The following is a 19,265-nucleotide window of genomic DNA, read 5'->3' as shown; positions in this document are numbered from 1 at the left end:
AGCTAGACTGAAGCAGTGTAAAAGTAGTAAAAGATGTTAGTAATTATAACGGAAAAAGAATAGAATAATGCTACATTAAAAACCTGTTACCTTTTATAGCAAATATTTTATTTCAAAGGAATATATAGGCTACATGTACTTTTTGAAGTATAACGTTTTCTGAAAGTAATATGTATACATCTATGATGAAAATATTGTATTTAAGTACATGTATTTACAAAAAGCATAATTTTAAAACACTTAAATGGTAACTTCAGTGATTTAGCATTAAGCTTTGTATCAGTAGAAACCCTGTAGTATATGGTACTGCATTCTGGGAGTTGTTGTCTTTCATCCACATGAGACAAAAATACATTTTCTGTCTTTTCTCGGTCTAGAAGGCACCAAATTCAAAAATAATTTCACATATCTACTACATAAATTACATAGTTTAAATACACATTCATCTTCCCAGCACTGAAGTGACCCTTTAATATATATGAATATAAGTTTTCTTATAATTTACAGTGAAAACAGACAAAGGATATCCCTGTGTGACGTAACACGTTTAATTGTTATTTAAATAGATCTATATCATGTTTGTTTGTCCCTATCGTTTTGGCACATTCTTGTGGTTTACTGTGTTACATTTTATGTTGTTTAGTTCCTGTTTATTAGGTCATTTTAATGTCGTGTGTGCTACCCTGATGGTGTTTAGTAATTGTGTGGGCAACATAAACTATTTACGTTCATTAGTCATAGGTCAAGGAAAGGCTAGTTTTGAAATACTTTAAGTCATCGAGTGGCCTTGTTTTATGGCTTCTAGGTTAGTAACATTATAGGTTAATTAACTGTAAACTATCACATAATGCCTAAAATATGGTTGCTTTCTGGCAACCACAGCTGCCATTCTTTAAATTAAATCTTTTTTTTTTTACAGTATACTGTATTCTTAATACGTTTCTAAAAAAATAAAAATTTTAAAGTACAGAATATGACAAAGCTGTTTGACAGTGAAGCTGATAACTTCATACAGTAATGCAAATGTCCACTGGGATTGCTGGGTTTGTACTATAGCTGTTATTTATTGGAATGTTCTCTCTTACAGGCAGTGCTCAGTTAATGTTTTCTGACAGCACATCCAGACTGATGAAATCCAACCTTTTTGGCTCTAAAATATTCATGCCGATGCTCAATGTCTTTCCGCTCTGTAAGTATGCCATGCTTTGTTCATCTTGTTCCAATTTCCTTTAGTGAACGGCCTGTCAGTTCTTAAGATAATCAGGCAGTTCATCACTCTTTTCACGCTTTTGGACTATTGGGCATTTTTGTACTTTCAGCTCTGTCCAGGAGTTTGTAAATCATTTTACTGTCATCACATTAGACTGTATTATCTGCTGGTCAGTTATCTGTCTGTCTTACAATATATTTACAAACACCAAACGAAGCAAATGAAAACGGCTACCAAAAAAAATACCAGATTATATTATATAAGAAATTATATAATATAGACCGTACTATACATGTGGTCCACTTTTAATTAAGTGTTATATATTATAATATTTATTCATTTTGAATTAAGCTTTTATTTTTATATTTTCATTTCATATGATTTTATTTTAGCCATTTTGTTGTGCGCTTTTGTCATTTTTATTCTTTTTTGTTGCTCTTTCGGTTTTAGTTTGAGTAATTTTAGTACTTCTACTTTTTCTGATTTTCATTTGAGTTTTTCATATAATGTTTATGTTATATTATATATCGGTTTTATTTCAATTAATGAAAAAGATTTATTATTTTGAGTTTTAGTTATTATTTGTAATGATTAACAATGATTCATTTGTTAAGATTAGTTAACTATGAGCAATAATTCTGCAGTATGTATTCATCTTAATGTTGATTGCAACGTTTACCATTACATTATTAAAATCAAATTGTATCTGTTACCATTAGTTGATGCACAGCGAACTAACATAAACAATAAACAATTGTATTCTTATTAACAAACGTTAATGATGACTAAATGATAACAACACTGACACTGTGTGGTCGCCCACTAGAGAATCTGTGGGGATTTATCGACTTGATGGCCACAGGTCACAGGACCCATAAACCCTAAGCATTGTAAAGTGCCAAAACGAATGCATGGTGAGGCGGTGAGGGTCAGGAAAGGGAGTCAGAGGAACCTTTCAGTTTGTGGAAATCTATCTGCAGCTTCTATCTCCTGATGCTTTCATGAAGTTCTCATAGACAGTGGTTCATTATACTTCAGCATATGAGTGGCTGGTTACGCTATAGGCTCTTCTTTGACAGTACCAGGCAGAGAATGTCAACACTGGGGCGGGATGAGATTCAGGGAGCCTCTCTAGAGTAATGTTCACAGAGCAAGAGGAGTAGAGGCCTGTCTGGATGAGTAACAGCCCTGTCTGTCTGAGACAGTCCAGCAGCCCCTCTATCAACAGCCAGAATGCTGTTTTCTTCCAGAAATAGAGGTCTGGGCTTCACGGTTTCTGTGTAGGTGAAAGGCGCTGGCACTCTTGCCATTTATAGGTATGAGACCAGCTCTGGTTGTAGTTATGATTACTAATTCTTACAAGTGTGCTGTAATGTAGTTTGTCATAACATCAGACCTTCTAGTTTAGTGCCAGTTCCTTTCCCATAGATCATGTACTCCAAGTGGGGGAACATTTATTGTCATCGGGACAGGCCACTGTCTCATTTATTAGCTCAGTGTTGGTATATATACGCCATTTTATTCGAAGAATCCTAAAATATTAAGCTGCTACTAAATATTTTAGTTTTCAAAAGAACTTTATTTATTAGCTCAGTGTGTGAAGCCATTATAGATAGATTGATGGATTCACATTATTACTGTTTTTACTGTATTTTTGATTAATGCAGCCGTGGTGAGCATAAAGAGACTTCATTCAAAAATATCGTATTAACCACAAACTTTTGGACGCAAAGTGTATATATAATCCAATTGTGCAGCAATACTTTAGACATAGCCTATTAAAATTCGAAAAAGAAAACTAAAGTAGGCAATATAGCAGGTATGTTTGGGAGATTTTCTGCTATGGGTTGTGATAAGCTATTACAATTCTTGGCCTATTTTTGTTCTTTCTTAGTCTCAGTTCATTACTATCCTCCACTAATGGTTTTTAATGTAGTGATTCATATTTTTTCCATATATTTTATTATTAAAAAATGTTTCATTAATATTTTGCATCTAAAGGCAAACTTCATGATCTAACTATTGTTAAAATGCTGATGGAGAGCAAATCTTCTGAATGCACTGTAAAAGAAACACATGAGAGGAATCCAAAACAATACTTTGAAACTGATGGTGTGACCGAAGCCTGGAAACATGCCCAAGATGATTTCCTTCACTTCTGCTGAATCATTCCGAACTTTTTTTCTTTAATGATACATTTTGAAGACTTTAAAGAGCTGAATGCTCTTTTCCATGCAGTTACAGTGAACAGACATAATTTCCTCTTTTGTGTTTCTTGAAAGAACAAAGTTGTACACGTTTGAAACAACCTGAGGTGTGAGTAATTGATGACAGAATTTTCATTTTGGAGTAAATTTGTCATTTGATTTCACATATCGTTTTATAGCTTGTTATACACTGTAGGTATAAATCTGAAATGTATGTGTTAGAGATTGGCTGTATGAGTCACGTGGTGTTGGAATCGTGCTGCACTCGGTGAGAATCATAAAACTTTACAGCTGCTTTCATCTTTGTTCACATTCTTTAAGAGTCAAGGCACTCTTTGATTCTGGTGACCAGTAAAGGCTCGTTTCAGACTGTACTACCTGGATGAGAGCATATGACTAAGACAGACCAAACCAAGGCATGAGCAAACGGGTTAATTACAGTTTATTAGCAGAATAATGACTGTGTTTGTCAAGATATCTCTCTGTAGGTTAGTACGTTTTTTTTTTTTTTTTGTGAGAAAGCAGCTGGAGATCTCTTGACTCAATCTTTTGATTTTCAGCTCATCGGAATCAATAGATGAGTAGCATCATGCACAACATCTGATATCAGATGCATTTGACTCATTTCATAATTAGAGTTGTGAGGAAGTTACCAGCATAATGCAAAATTAATGAGGAGTTTATCAACTTTACGACTTGGGTTTATTGTTTTTTGGTGGCTTGGCAGGATCAACCCCCTTCCCACATTACAGATGAGGAACTTGCTTTAGTAATTAACACGTGTTGATGTCTCCTTCACGCTCATTATGGTTTCATAGAAGCGTGTTCCCCTCTCCGCTTCAGCTCCGCGTGGCTTGTGTCAGTTGGTTCATTCCATGGAAGAGTGACATGTGGCATGTATGACCATCAAAGGACTTTTGCACAATATGGAGAACTTGTCCTCTTCTTATCTAGCTCATCACAAGAAGATATTTTTAGTGGATGATATGTGTGGTATATGGTCTGAATCAATATCAAAATATAGCTGCAAGCGATAATAATAGAGGTCCAAGCATTGGAAAATTTTGAGGCCACATTTCAGTGCTGCAGTTGTTTTGATGGTGAATTTCAACTTCCTTGATTTAAGATGCTTAGTTTTAAGGATTTTCTTACAAATGACATTATACCACTACAATTGTACACAAATTGTGGGAAATATCACCGAAGTAAAAAAAAAAAAAGTCCAATTAATTAAAAATGACTGAATTTTGGGTAACACTTTGGGCCCTATTTTAACGATGTGAGCACATGGTCTGAAACGCATGGCGCAGGTGCCCTTAGGGGTGTCCAAATCCACTTTTGCTCGTTAAAAACGGTTGCATGGTCCAAAAGGGTTGTACCTAGTCTCTTAATGAGTCATGGGTGTGTTTTGGGCGTAACGTGCAATAAACCAATCAGTGTCTCATCTCCCATTCCCTTTAAAAGCCAGTTGCTGAAGGCTGAATGGTTCTCCAGAGAGGAATCCTTTTATTTTTTATATTTAAAAATGTTTGTTTGCTGCTCTGTGTGTAATAAGCAGAGTGTACGCGTGTTGTGCACCCGCCTATAGATACATATTACAAAAGGGCCCTTTAAATAACACAAAAAAATGCTGCACTATTGACTTTAGACAAGGTTTTTATTGGTCAATGGCGCAATTGTTTTCAGTTGCCTCAAAATAGCAACGCCCCAACAATGCACTTCGTTTTCAGACCAGCACACCCATGGGCGAACAGATGGGCGCGAGTGCGTTTGCTATTTAAACAACATGGCGCTGGACATGAAAATGATAACTGGGTCGGGCTGAAACTAGCCAAAAAAAAACCTTGCGTCGCGCCTAGCGTCTCATTGCTCCGGTTGTATGATAGGGCCCTTTATGGGGCTAAATGTAGAATACAGAAAACCCTTGTTATTTGCGACACCGGTGACCGATTAGTGAACTGCAGTAACATATTGCTTGTGCTCACACTCATGAATATGTAACGTACAAGAGACTGAACATGATTCAATACACATTGAATTTCATGTGCCAGAGTAAGAAGTGCGTAAGCGTCACATACTTTCCATTTTCCTACAAATCGGTCTACATGCTTTCATAGACAACATAGTAAGTCGTGGGAAGTCTTGTTTTGTTACCAGATTTCTGAGATGGCAACTGTGGCCAATTCTTACAACATTTTATATATATATAGGTTTCACAATACAGTTATTTTAGTATTACCTCTATACCGCTATTGCATTTACTAATATTTTAAATTGGCTTTAATTTCATTAATTTTTTTCATTTTAGTTTTAGTAATTGTGTTATGTGCTTTTAAAAAAAAATGTTGTTTCGTTTTTTTATTCTAGATTTAATTTTTGTTCCAGTTAATTTTAGCACTTTACCTTAAACGTATTTGATTTCAGTTAGTTGCCAAGGCAACATTTCTAATTTTTAAGTTTAACATCTAACATCTAAGTTTCATCTAATATTTATGTTTTAGTTAACAATAATGACACAGGCACACATGCTCTGAACCACGGTCACCTGGACTCAGCATTTAAGAGTAATTGAAAAAAGAATGCCATTGTAACAGAATATACAGTATTGCGTTTCACAGCGGCCGCAGGGTAAACTGGACACACGTATTCCCTCTGTTGTGCTCTCTGCATGATTACAGTGTTCCAGAGCATCTTTCTCTTTCCTTTTGCCTTAATGGGCGCTGAAACTATTGAGAGACATGTGGTCTATTCGCTTCACATCATTGCAATGTAATTGCTGAACAAGAGGGGGTTGAGAGTTCAAATTGGAGCAACAGATGGAAGGCACACTTTGATATATTAAAGGGGGAAAACAGAATATATACACACACACACACACACACACACACACACAGCAATATGTGCACTGGACAGGATATATTTGTTGGACATGTCTGGTATGAAAACAGTGGAATGTCTGATATTTCGTATGTGCTTTCATCAGCTGTGTTTGGCGTGAGCGAGCCAGGGGATCATAATGTTTTTAGGTCATGTTATGGCAACTGTTACTGCTTGAAAATATCAAGATTAAAATGTAACAAAGTGCATTCAAGGTAGATATTTTACTGTGTGTTTCTTCAAATCAAACCCATGCCCATTTGCAAATTAAACTCATAGCCATTTCTAGTTGCAGTTATTATTCAAGTAAGCTATAGTAGCTGCAAACTGTGAAAAGATAGATTATTATACTGAGTACATTTATTACAATGTTTGTTGAAGTGGTTTAATCAAAGCTTGAATGATTTGTTTTAGGAAAAAGAGGGAACCCTCGTCCTCATCTATATACATTGTTTATATTTTTGACATTTACAGATAGTTAGAATAACAAGCTGAACAGGAAAGAGTACTGCAGTGTGAACTTTATTACATTTACATCTTAATTGCTTTATTTTCTTAGATGACTGACACCATGATGTGAAAGCAAACTGACCAACAGTGTCTCTTGCAGCTGCTCTGCTCCCTATTAATGGGGACAGTCTGATTTTTTTCTTCTGTTTATCAGAGACTACATATGGATAGCATTGACTCCATGTTCTTCAGTCTGTCCTTGTGGAGCTGCTTAATAGTGCTCTGTTGTAATCATTTCGATTTTAGTTTATTCTTTATAATTATTTTTTAATTGAATAATTTAATTTAAAACAATAGTAATAATAATAAGAACAACATGTAATAATACATATACAAATATATGTTTATTCATTTAATTATAACTTCAACTAACTAAATTGACAACAGTTAATGTCAACAAAAAAACATTTTACTTAATACATATTTTGGTATTTATTTATATGAATAAATATTTTCATTATTAATTCATTTTGAACACCTGATGCACAAGTTAAACTTAAGTTTTTTTTGTGTGTGTTTGGTTTAGTACAAGGGGTAGAACATATGTTTCTGTCTGTAGTAACGCTCAGTAACCTGAGGCAGGCATTGATAGAGTGATCCTGCACACACTGACTCCAGTTCAAGTGTGACATTCAACCTCCACCTCCTGCTTAGGGAGGGCAAAGGTACTTCTGGTGTCATCCTGTCGATTAGCCGCCCGTGTCATTACTTGGCTCTACTTTTTGTGACCTCTGGATGACTGTAGTTTGCTTACCGTCCTCCTACAACTCCTAACAGAATTTTATAATTTTAACTTTTATACATTGGCTATACGTGTTAGAAGCAAAAGAATCTAAATAAAAGATAAAGAATCTAAAGTCACTTATACACTCGATTGAGTTTATCAGTCTCGGTTAGATTTGACTGGAGGGAGATTGCTTTGTCCTAAAGGGCCTGGGAATATTTTCGTCTCCAGTCTCCTCCCACTTAAAGCCACCTGGGCCTCATTTCCTCACTTCCTCTCCTTACACTTCATATCTTTCACTGAGAGTTAAAACACCTGATAAAACGCCCTGCTGACACCTGAGGCCAACTAAAAGATTCATTTCTGAATGAAAAACCCCTGGGGGGCTTTATGAAAGTATGACTTTGTTTTTCAAGAAAGATTATCACGTCAGTCTTTATTACCTAAGTTAGTTAAAATTTGGAAATAATATGTTTGTATGATCTGATTGAGCTAGTTGAACAAAACTGTTAGCCTGTGTTTATTTTCTGTACCAGTCACAAATGTCGCGTTTCCTCAGTGTGGCATTTTCTTAGCATTGTCCCGAGTTGAGGACCCATGAGCTGCCGCTTGAGAGATCCAGATAGATTGTGTTATCATTTATTCATTCCGCTTCGCTTTCCCTGAAACTAGAACTAATCTAACCAATGTATTATTTACCATTAGTGAATACTTACCTAATGCATATTTCAACACCGGGCAGCTGGAGTCTTTGTCTTGGAGGTGCTGATCACTTAGCGCTATTGAATGAGCTTGGAGATTGTGACAGGTCACAGGTTCAAATACCCAGAGGTCAATGTCACACACATATAAGCACAATGACAATTAAGGGTTTGTCTAGATCCGCCCTGTTATAGCCTTTGCAGCAACTTTAACGGTCACCGCCCTGGGTATTTTTGGTTGGAAATTATACCAATTCTGAGATACAGATGAATGTATTAATGTGTAAAACCAATTGTATACTGTTAAGAATCATACACTCTAAAAAAAAAAGGTTCTATATGGCACCAAAAATAGTTCTTGGCTCGTAATCATAGGGGAACCTTTTTTAGTGCTATATAGCACCATTTTTGGTGCTTCAGTGGTTCTTCAGCGGTTCTTCAGAGGTTCTTCAGCGGTTCTTCAGAGGTTCTTCACCGGTTCTTTGACTAAGGTGCTATATAGCACCTCTGAAGAACCACTGAAGCACCAAAATTGGTGCTATATAGCACTAAAAAAGGTTCCCTTATGATTACGAGACTTTTTTTTTAGAGTGACATCTTACAAACTCTGTTAATCAAACCTGCTGCACATTGCTGATATGGATTCTTTGGCATAGCATGCAAAAGAAGTCTTGAACTGCTTTTTGTCAGGAAAGTGTGAAACGGTTAGAAAAATTAGGGCAAATTACTCTCACAATGAAGGTTGTCAGAGGAGTCAAACAGTTCACATTGTAGCGTCACTTGTGCCAGATGTGAATTGCATGAACTGCGTTGCACAAATAGTGAATTTTCGTAGTACATACTGTTTAGAAGCAAGATACTGTATTAGCTTATTGGTACCAAGCTTAGGGGCCCAATGCCATTCCTGCATAGAAATGCAGGAATGGTATTGGAGTTTCCTCTTAAATATTGTGGTTGGCTTGTAAATTAATCATTAAGAAAATCTTGGATTAAATGAGAGCAAGATAAATGTAGGCTTTGAAACTGGCCAGTATATTTACCCATATTTAGCTTTCAACATAGAACTTAGGAACAAACAGTCCTTTGGAAGTTCGCTGCCTGAAACCCTCTCTTTTAGCTTGCACAGTGACACACCTGAGAGAGAGAGCCCAGGCAAAGGTCCTCGCTGCAAGAAAGGTTGAATTTCACCCCCTTTGAAGTAACAGAGAAGGATTCAGGCCCCTCATTAGCCAGATAGAATCTACACTCAGACATGTAAGTTAGCGATTCAAATCTATTGGGACAGATTGAATTCCGTTAAATAGTGCTGTTTTTTAGTTTTCTCAGGCTCTCTTGGCTATCTCTTATGAGGCAGCAAACAATGAGAAACACTGCAGGACATTCAGTGGCAAAGGCTGGCTGGGAAAAATCCTCTGGCGGTCTCATATTCGCTCCTTTCACAAATCCCTCCATAGATAGGTTATCTGCGTAAATGGCAGTCTGTACCCTGGAGTCTTTACTTTTAATATGATAATGATTATTTTTAGAGAGGACAAGAAAAGGGAAACTTGGTCAGCAGAATTTTGTGTCGACATTTTTTAAGTTTGGCAGCCAAAATAAGTGAAATATTCATGGGATAACCGTTAAAGTGCACTAAAGCAGACAACATGCAAAGGTAAACGTACCCATTTTTTTGGAAAAGCTTTCGAACTGTACTGTTCTAAATTTTCGTGAATTATCTAGGATTTATCCAGTGTTACGGATGTTCTCTCTCTCTCTTTTGTTTCTGTTAAAAGTAAATTTGCATATAAAAATATCAGTTGTTAACCCTATATTTTTCAAATAGGTTAAATCTTGTAAAAAGCACTGCCAAACATGATTATTGAACATGATTTAATTTATAAATGTATACTCCTAAATAGGCAATGTAAAGATACTTAACTGTACAATTGAAAATAAAAGCATTATTCTGAAGAAAAAAACATGAAAACTTCATCTTGGTGTAACAGCAAATAATAATGATGATGATAATTGTGAAAAATTAAAAGCACTCAAACCCTTTAACGGGTTAGTCAGCAAATATTAGAATTGGTCAAAAGTCACAATGTCACCCGGTGCACTTTTATCTTCAATCGGCTAGTCCATGGTGGTCCAATATTCACTAGAAACCAGAAGAACATTCAGTTCCTCTTTAAAAATCTATTAAGTGTGTCGCAATAACCAGAGTTCTCTGAGTTCCCAATCTTCTGATTGGTTCCTTGTCCTTAGTGTTGGCAGGAAATGTCTGACAGAGGAAGTGTGTGATAAGACCAAGGTGTTTGCAGGGAGATGTGAGATTAAGTGCTGAACCAACACTTCTGAGGACCCCAGGCACCGGGTTAGTCAAGTAATAGGCAGATGGAGCTCTTGAGGGTTACGGGGAGAAGAAAGACACCTTCATCCTCAAACCTGAGCTTTTGAGAGGATTAGTCTTGGGTTTGGGGTTTTCTCCTGTTGTTAAAGTTTGTCTCACTAGAGGGACCCAGTGCCAGTGAAGTTTTGTTTTAACTCCAGACCCAAGAACAAGAACAGCGTCCCACATCTTTGCCATTTCGATGGCAAAATGCAGATAAGAATGCGAGAAATAGTACATTGAACTTTGTGCTATAGAAAATGTTTTGCAAAACAATATGCCCTACTAAGTAAACCATGACTGAAATTGGCAAAGGTATATCTGCTTCTCTGAACACAATGGGACCTAGACTTCTTGGCATTATATTGACAGCAAATCATACCGTTTTATGAATCCATTCAAATGCACTATAGGCACAGTTTAGTTGTACTAACACATGTTTCTTTTCCCTCTTCTTTCACGGCCCTTCCCCCCACCCTTAATGAGCAAATGTCTCCCCCGGTTAGTGTTTGACTTCCTCGCTCCTTTGCGACTCCAACAGATCTTTTGGCGCAAGATAAGTCTGCCTTGAAGGTGAAATGATTATGCAACATGAGAATTTCAATTAATAAGCTTTTTCCATCAGGACACCCCTCACGGAAATGTCTAAAGCAGTCACATAATCCCTTAAAGAGCTTCTCACACCAAAGTACTAACTGACTTGGCTCTCAGCTGCACTACAGGTTGGAATTTAGGACCGAAGATGTGCCCATGATATAAATAATATTTACTTGGCAGAAGTCGAATTTTCCACTGAAAAACAGAGGGATATCGAGCATGAGGAGAATAAGCGGAGATACGGATTCTGTCTGACAATATAAAAAGGAGGTGAAACAACACACAAACCAGATTTGAAACAAAGATCTTTTTTCAGGGTGAGTTCTGTCCCACAACAGCATTGATGTCTCATTTTGTTGTAGGAATTCCCTTTTAAAGGTAGTTTTATGGCTAAGACTTTTATATCGCTACTATAAACTTATTCCAGAAGTGTATTCAATGTACAAACAGTGCAGGTACATCCGAGTTGGTTTTTTATTCTTCTTTTCTAACGTAGGACAGAAGACTGATGAGGATGGCGGTAAATGAGGGGAAAAGCAGCAACCAGCTCCAGGTGTCTCTGATAAGGCTCACATGCCACGGGGGGCTGCAGCAGTTAGCCGGAGGAGACCTGTACGGGCCGACGCATGGGGCTCCCAGCCCAGATGGGAGGGAACGGGGTGGGAGTGGCAGTGAGAGAGAGAGGGAGACACTGAGAATGGGTGAGGCAATTGGGAGAAAGAAAGTGAGACAGATAGGAGAGGGGCGAGTAAAAATGCCCCTCGTCGCCTCTCATTCTGACGCACACATGCAAGCAAAACATGCACGCGCACACGTGGATCTTCAAAGCCGACTGCTTTCAGGCTCCCTATTAGCTAAAGAGATTACATCTGGTGCCCTGAACCAAATAAATAAGGTGAGAGGAGTGTCAGAGCTCAGTCTGCTCCACCTCAGGATCCTCTCAGCACTTCAGTGGTGAGCAGAAAGGAAGCACACTCTAAATCAGAGGGACATTGAGAGAGCTGGACACAGCAGGGATTACACTTTTTTTCCTACTGTGGATTCCTCTCGTTTCATCAAGAACAGATTCGCTGCCCTGTTGCATTCGGGTCGTTTTGCCGTCCTTCTCCAGAACATTTTCCTTGTCTCTTGCTGTCCTTGTTTTCCCCCGTCCGACAGGGGGTTCTTCAGTGGATTGTACGTGGGAGAGCAGGAGGAGGTGAAGCGGTTCCCCACGGAGGTGTTTTGAGTTATGGATGTTGACACATTCCTTCTGGACACGAGGGGAACTGGATCCAGCCTGAGCAGCACAAGCAGACGCGACCGCCTCGGACGCTTCACTGGGCTTCACCTCCTGGTATCACCCTTTCTCCCGTCCAGCTCTTCAGCATGTACCTTTCTGTGAGGCTCTTCCCAGTCTTCCGAGCTCCAGGACAATGTGCAAATGGAAAGTGACTAAGGGTGCCTCAGCCTGGTTCCGTCTGTCCTGCCTTTCCCTGCCGCTGCTGCTCCTGCTCCTGTGTTCGGCTCTGCCTGTGGCCTGCCATGACTCCCACAGGGCCGTACGCGCCCCGAGGGGCGCCAACTTCTCGTCGTCTGCCGTGGTGGGGCGGCATGTGCGCAGCTACAACCACCTCACGGGGGATGTGCGCAGGAGGAAACTCTTCTCCTACCAGAAGTTCTTTCTCAGGATCGATAAGAACGGAAAAGTCAATGGCACCAAAAGCAAGGATGATCCATACAGTAAGTAACGCCCGTTCTCTCCTCTTTCTTTTCACATGTGGGTCCCATAGAAGAAATGGCACTGCTTATTTCCTGTCTCCTTTGATTTCGGAGTCAAACATCCAGCACATAATATAAAGCTTACTTGATGTTGGTGGGCACGAGCTGCTGTGCGTGGAGTTGGGCTTCAGAGGTAGACAGCCCTAATGTTGGTCCTTAGATTTCAGTGTGCAGATTTATTCATAGCAGGTTTCCTGGAACCAATTTTAAAATACCACGGGAGCCTTTTTTCTGTAAAATACGCAATATGTTGGAAGTTACCCCCGAACATCACATAGTACATCAGTTATCTTTATTAGTGCTCCCGTAACTCCCTGTTTGCTGCAATAAATGGCTTACTTTCAAGAATGTATTTATTTAAAGCATATGTCAGGTGGTGTTACACTTTATTTCTGTGTTGAAAGTGTCATCACGTTCAATCATAAATAATCTTTAAATAATCAGAAGAATTTCAACTTGATTTTACTGTTTGTGGCACGTCCAGACACCCGGCGAGGAGCTCGAAGCACCTGGTCACCACACTCCGAAAACTCCCTCTGCACTTTTCCGTTAGTAGTTTGCGCACACATTGCCACTAATAAAAAAAAGCTTTGACATATGGGTCCCATGTGCGTGCTGCTTGGCTTTTTTAGACAAGGGTGTGCTGGAACTCCGCAAGACATGGCTGTGGGTATTTCAATTAGCCCAAAATGCCTCTTAAATGTGCTGCACAGAAAGTCTCTTAATAAATCCAAGCCCATGCTTGAAGAGTTTTGGAAAGCTTTCAACTACCATCAAAGAGTTTGTCCAGAAAGCTGGACAGTGTTAGATGTCCAGTGTTGTAGATGGTAAATGTTTACATAATTATAATTTTAATTTTTAGTTAATTAAAATAAATAGCTGGCACTCATATATTCATCATTCATTCATTTATTTTATATATATAAATTATATATATTATACTAATCCCTATCCCACTGATCTCTTTACAAAAAAATTCCCGCCACTGGCTTACCACATGTGAAAATTGCACTGTCCTTTTTAGCTCCCACAATGGCCCTTAGGCATGAAGCATACTGGTAATAATGTTCCGGCCAGATGCACTGGTCGGGATTCACATCTCGTTTCAGTGCTGATATATCTGAAGTGTGGATATGGCCTGGAATGTCTGCGGGAGGCTTAGCACAGGGGAGCCACTTGTTGGTGAATGGATCATTTCTCCAAAACAGATTGGGTCCCTGCCATCCCTCTGCTTTCCCTGCGCTTTTTTGCGGACGCTATAATTGAATTCGAAGGCCCTCTGGTGCCCACAAGGTAGCAGCAGCGTTCCCTATGTCCCCTGCTTTAAAACAGCGGCACAGTGCAATGTTAGTGTGCAGCGTTTACAACAGGCATGTTTGCTTGATTTATTCTGTAATCAGAGACCATTGTTGTTGCCGCAAATGCCCGTAAAAAAGGCCAGAAATGAGTGGCTTTCTATGTTATGTATCATCATGCACTTGAAACATCAAAACATCCTCAAATGATTTTACTCCAGTTGGAGCCACTGGCATTTTAAAAGGAACCAGTCCCTTTGCGGTGTAATATTTCTCTCGGGTTAACAAAAGGAATATTCCCATGAACAGCACGGCATGTTATTGTATATAGTCTGACGTCATGCCGACAATAATCTTTGTGTTTGAATACAGCTGAACTTTATGAAGAGGGAAAAGGCTGTGCACAATATTTCTGTGCCTGTCAAACTCGTTTAAAAAAATTATGATATATATACATATACATTCAATGTTTATGAAAAGCACACTTTGCATTTTGCTGAAATTAATAGTCGAATGAACTGAAGGTCAGTCTTTTTTCTGCATGAGCATAACTTCAGCCAGAGTTACAGAATATAAGAAATGGCATTTGTTTACCAAACGCTGCCGTTTTAATGAGACATTAATATAGTCTATTTACCAGCAGTGCACATATAAAATGTCACATCTTGATGTGACATTTACATTTACACCGCCGTAAACACTCGCAGTAAATCAAAAGCCCGGATTTTATGAGAGGGCCAATATTTGTTTTGCATATTTGATGTGGAAAAATATTTGCAGAGAGCCTAAGTTTGATAGATTGTTACATTTCCCAGATTCAAACTCCCAGTCAGAGAGTCTCTTTGTCCATGTTTGAGGTTCTCAAGTCCAGCCTTCTTTAGTTTTCAAGTCCACAAAAGACCTGTCTATGTGCAGCTTGAAATCCTATCCCACCCATATTGTTTGATTTTCTTTCAGAATCCATCAGCTCAGTATCACTTTTGTCACATTGTGTCTCCCCCAAGACATTTTTGGAAACGGCACCCCGTGCTGGAACTCGGAGCTGTCCTCGGTGTATTGAGCGAGCCTAACAACAAGCTCACTGTGATGCAAAAGCTCTCACACGGACCGGCCCGAGTTTAATCTTTCTTTCCCTGTTTTGATCTTGTTTGCCCTCTCTTTCCTCTGCGCAATTGTTTTGTGTTTATCACACGGTCCTCGTGCTGAGGAAAACGTCAGTATCAACACGAGTGCAAAACCTCTGGTGTTGTCGTTCAGCGTCATTGGCATGGCCGGAGGAAATTGTTAATGAGGATCATTAGGCCTTGACAGCTTTGATTGAGGGGATGTGTCCGATCGGAGTTCAACTACTGGTTGAATCGTAAGGTCTAAAGTGCAGGGGTCTTTCCAATCATCGTGTCAGCTCTTGGGCAGCAGATCAAACAAGGGTCAGGCCAGCGGTCATTATACGTCTCTCACTTCATTTGGGGTCAGTTTAATCTAATAGGGCTCAATTAAGAATACAGATTATTGCTGGTCTAATGAGGTGTTTCCAGGCCAAACTCCATTAGCTGTGCTCAGAGTGCTACTCTTGAAGGTTTTTAGACTGCTTTTCTTCATGAGAGAACATTTATATAAATTGCTACTTTTATTTCAGGTGTTAAGCTGCTTTGTATGCATTTGGTTGAACCGTAACAACTGTATAGCAAACAAACCTCTTACTGGATGAAATGACTTGTTTGCTAAATGATAGCTATTGCGCATAACTTGTCTTTCCCCCTACGTTCCATCAGCTTCTGTCTGTTTACCTCATATAAGAGCTGTTTTGTCGTTTTAATGAGAGAGAAGGATGGATAAGCATATTCTGCCAAGTGTTTCTCAGAAACTAGAGTGCAGGGACACTGACTGGCCTGCTGCATTGTTGTTATGGTTCAGAGGGCCTCTGACTGAGGCTGGTGTGACGTTAAATGCTTCATCAGGAACCGTAACAAGATAACTGCAAGCCACTCTCAGCAAGTCTGCTGGAACAAATTGAAAAACAATCAGTTGATGCTAGTTAACTTTTTCTCTGTCATTGACGGAATGTTCCTTCATTTATGAGACAACGCTTCCCTGCCATTGACTGAATTTTCCAGCTTTCTGTGTTTTCACTATTATGCGGTAGGAGCGCTATTACACATCTTCTAAAAGAGTAGAGAAACTCCGGATCAAAGTACAGACAAAAAAGAAGCAGAACCCATACAAGCCATAAAAGCATTGCTTATGGGCATTGTCTTTGAAGATGTTTTTTTTTTTAATTTTTTTATTTAAATTTTTTTGTGAAACTTACCCACATATAAGTATTGATATAAAATAATGCATACAGCTAGATGAAAGATAACCAGATAAGGGCCAGATAGGGCTTCTGACTATCCTTTTTCAAACGGGTTGAGTATTATGTCAAATATTAATTAGATTTTTTTTATTCGTTTGTGTATTTTATTTATGTTTCTTTCTTCTTTTAATAATTCAAAATAAAGATTTCATTAATTTCATTTCAAAATTATTATAATTTTTTTTTTTTAAGCAGAGGCTCTGTTCTTTCTTTTGATATATTGCATGTTCAAATATTCATACAACAAAATATTCTGGGGGCCATGAAATGTTTGGGAAAATTATCAAAAATGCTGGAGGTGGCAAATTTTTTTTTTTTTTTAACGCTGGCAGGGAATGAGTTAATGGGACAATCATTTTAAAGGGGTCATGCACTGGCTTTTTTATTTTTATACTGTTGTCTGTGGCCAACTTATGACGTTTGTGTTTTTTTTACATTAAAAAAATATCATAATGAATAAGTAATGGGCTATTTTCTACCCTGGTTTTGAGCCTAGCTCTTGGAATGTTTTTTATGGGCATGCCGCATTGAAGACTTGGAAGTAAATGCCCACTGCTATGATTGGATAACAGTTTTGCATATTATAATGAGCTTCGACTCCCCCGTTAGTACATGTGGGAATTGTTTTGAAAACGTGTGGAAAAACGGCAACCGGAATCATTCGCCCACAGGGCTCGCAAAATGTCTTTATCAAAAAAAAACAATGATTTAGCTCTCATCCACCCGCAATTAATTGGAATGTTATTTTTTATTACTTAGCCAGACCGATCGGTGGATATAACCGCGAACTGTGCATCACTTACACACAAACACACACACACACAAGCCAAGAACGTGCATCAGCAAAACTGGAAAACACATTAACCCCGGGACGTCTGGCTTTGCGAGGCCTGGCACATACATGTTCAAGTCTGATCCCAAATCGCAGGACAATGAACCAACAACACCTTAAATACAAAGGATACTCCAGCCTGTGACAGCCGGGTAAGTTATCGTTAATTATGTTTAGTTAGACGTGCACATAATCCAGTACATAGATACCAAACAATCTATAACAATACAATACTATCTCATATAATTTTTATTTTTTTTACTCGCATAAGCGTGTTGCATCATTCTTGTTGGTTCCAATATAGAAGGCACAGCATCGTTTTTTAACCTCATTCTGTCTGCAAATCCAGTCTCTTGTTTTCAAACGAGTCCGCGGTGAAGTGAATCTATCAAACGCACAATGTCTTACCCACGTGAGCTAGAACTTGCAGCGACTGTGTTCTTCCAAAAACAGGCACTGCACAATATTTTGTGATCTTCAATGGCATGTTTTTTGCTTGGAAGTTTGATCCGGTTTAGCCTATGTTATTTATCTATAACATGTCAAGTGCGCGTTGGTGGGCGGGGCTACAGAATTAGGCTCTTTTTCTGTTGAGGCGGCAATTAATTGCTCTCTGACGTCACAGTGAAGCAAATTCGTTTGCCAAATCTCTTGTTTGCAAAATCTCTCGTTTGATGAGCCAGCTGTCAACAAAAGCTTTTATTTGACTAACAAGGAAGTTTTCAGCATTGAAACTCACAGGATATTCTTATATTACCATGACCTTTTATATATCAAAACCTCAAGGGAAAGTTGATTTCTCAATTCATGACCCCTTTAAATAAGTTATTTATGTCCCTTAATATTGTAATTGCCATTATTCATTTGTATTAAGAAAAAACTTACATTAAAATACTTATTTTGTGTCGGACATCTCCAGATATTTTATTTTTATTTTATTAATTTCTGTTCTGCTAAACACCATGGGCCTCATTTATAAAAATGTGCATATGCACAGATTTGATCTTAGAGTGTGTGTATGATAGAATCCATGCCAATGTTTAGTTTTTGACGTGGAAAAGTGCCTAGCGCACGTCAGGTTCTAAGCAGGTGTACACACTTTTCCTTGTGGCCGAGTTGGAATACTGCAGGTATTTGGAAATCTAAGCAGCAATAATTATAATAATAAAACCCGTCGGCACCAATAGCCTTGTGGCCAGTGCGCTGACATATAGCGCTCTTGCGCTTCAGGTGACCCGAGTTCGAGTCCCGGCTCGCGGACCTTTCCCGATCCTGTCCCCCTCTCTCTCTCTCTCTCTCTCTCTCTCTCTCTCTCTCTCTCTCTCTCTCTCTCTCTCTCTCTCTCTCTCTCTCTCTCTCCCACTTTGCTTCCTGTCTACCTATTATCCTATCATAATAAATCTTTAAAAAAATAAATAATAATAATAAAACCCTGTTAGCATAATAACACAGCATTAAAGTTCAATTTAGTATGCATACTTTGGTTCCATACATTATTTCTGCTATAAAATGGCCTAAAATGCAGAAATAGATTTCACATCTGGAAGAGAGGTGTTCAGATTTATTTTTCTCTGTATCATACATATGCACATTTGATAAATTATCTTAGATCAAATGTATGACGGTTTCTACACAACATTTTACAAATAAGGCCCCTGGATTAAATCTCTTAATTATTTTTTTCATCTAGCAAATTCCAACTTCAAAAAAAGCTAAATTACCCACTTTAGTGCTGAACCTTTTTCTTGAGCATCAGGTGATGTTTGTTCAGCATAATTTATTCATCAAGATCAGCATTGAAGTATCCTCATTTAAAGGAGGCCAGCT

The 19,265-nt window shown here is 38.5% G+C and overlaps 1 protein-coding gene across 1 annotated transcript in view; it reads left to right on the top strand.

Annotated features, from left to right (window-relative positions):
• The first annotated feature begins 1,141 nt into the window (after window positions 1-1,141).
• fgf10a (fibroblast growth factor 10a) overlaps window positions 1,142-19,265 on the top strand; it is a 29,106-nt gene continuing 10,982 nt past the window's right edge. Inside the window, exons 1-3 of the mRNA XM_079834693.1 lie at window positions 1,142-1,189; window positions 11,378-11,514; window positions 11,699-12,919. Of these exons, the coding sequence (XP_079690819.1) occupies window positions 12,613-12,919 (307 nt within the window). The 5' untranslated portion in view covers window positions 1,142-1,189; window positions 11,378-11,514; window positions 11,699-12,612. The remainder of the gene's footprint in view (window positions 1,190-11,377; window positions 11,515-11,698; window positions 12,920-19,265) is intronic.

Source organism: Gobio gobio (assembly GCF_949357685.1).
Source record: "Gobio gobio genome assembly, chromosome: 14".
NCBI lineage: Eukaryota > Metazoa > Chordata > Actinopteri > Cypriniformes > Gobionidae > Gobio > Gobio gobio.
This window is presented reverse-complemented; position numbering and strand designations above follow the sequence as displayed.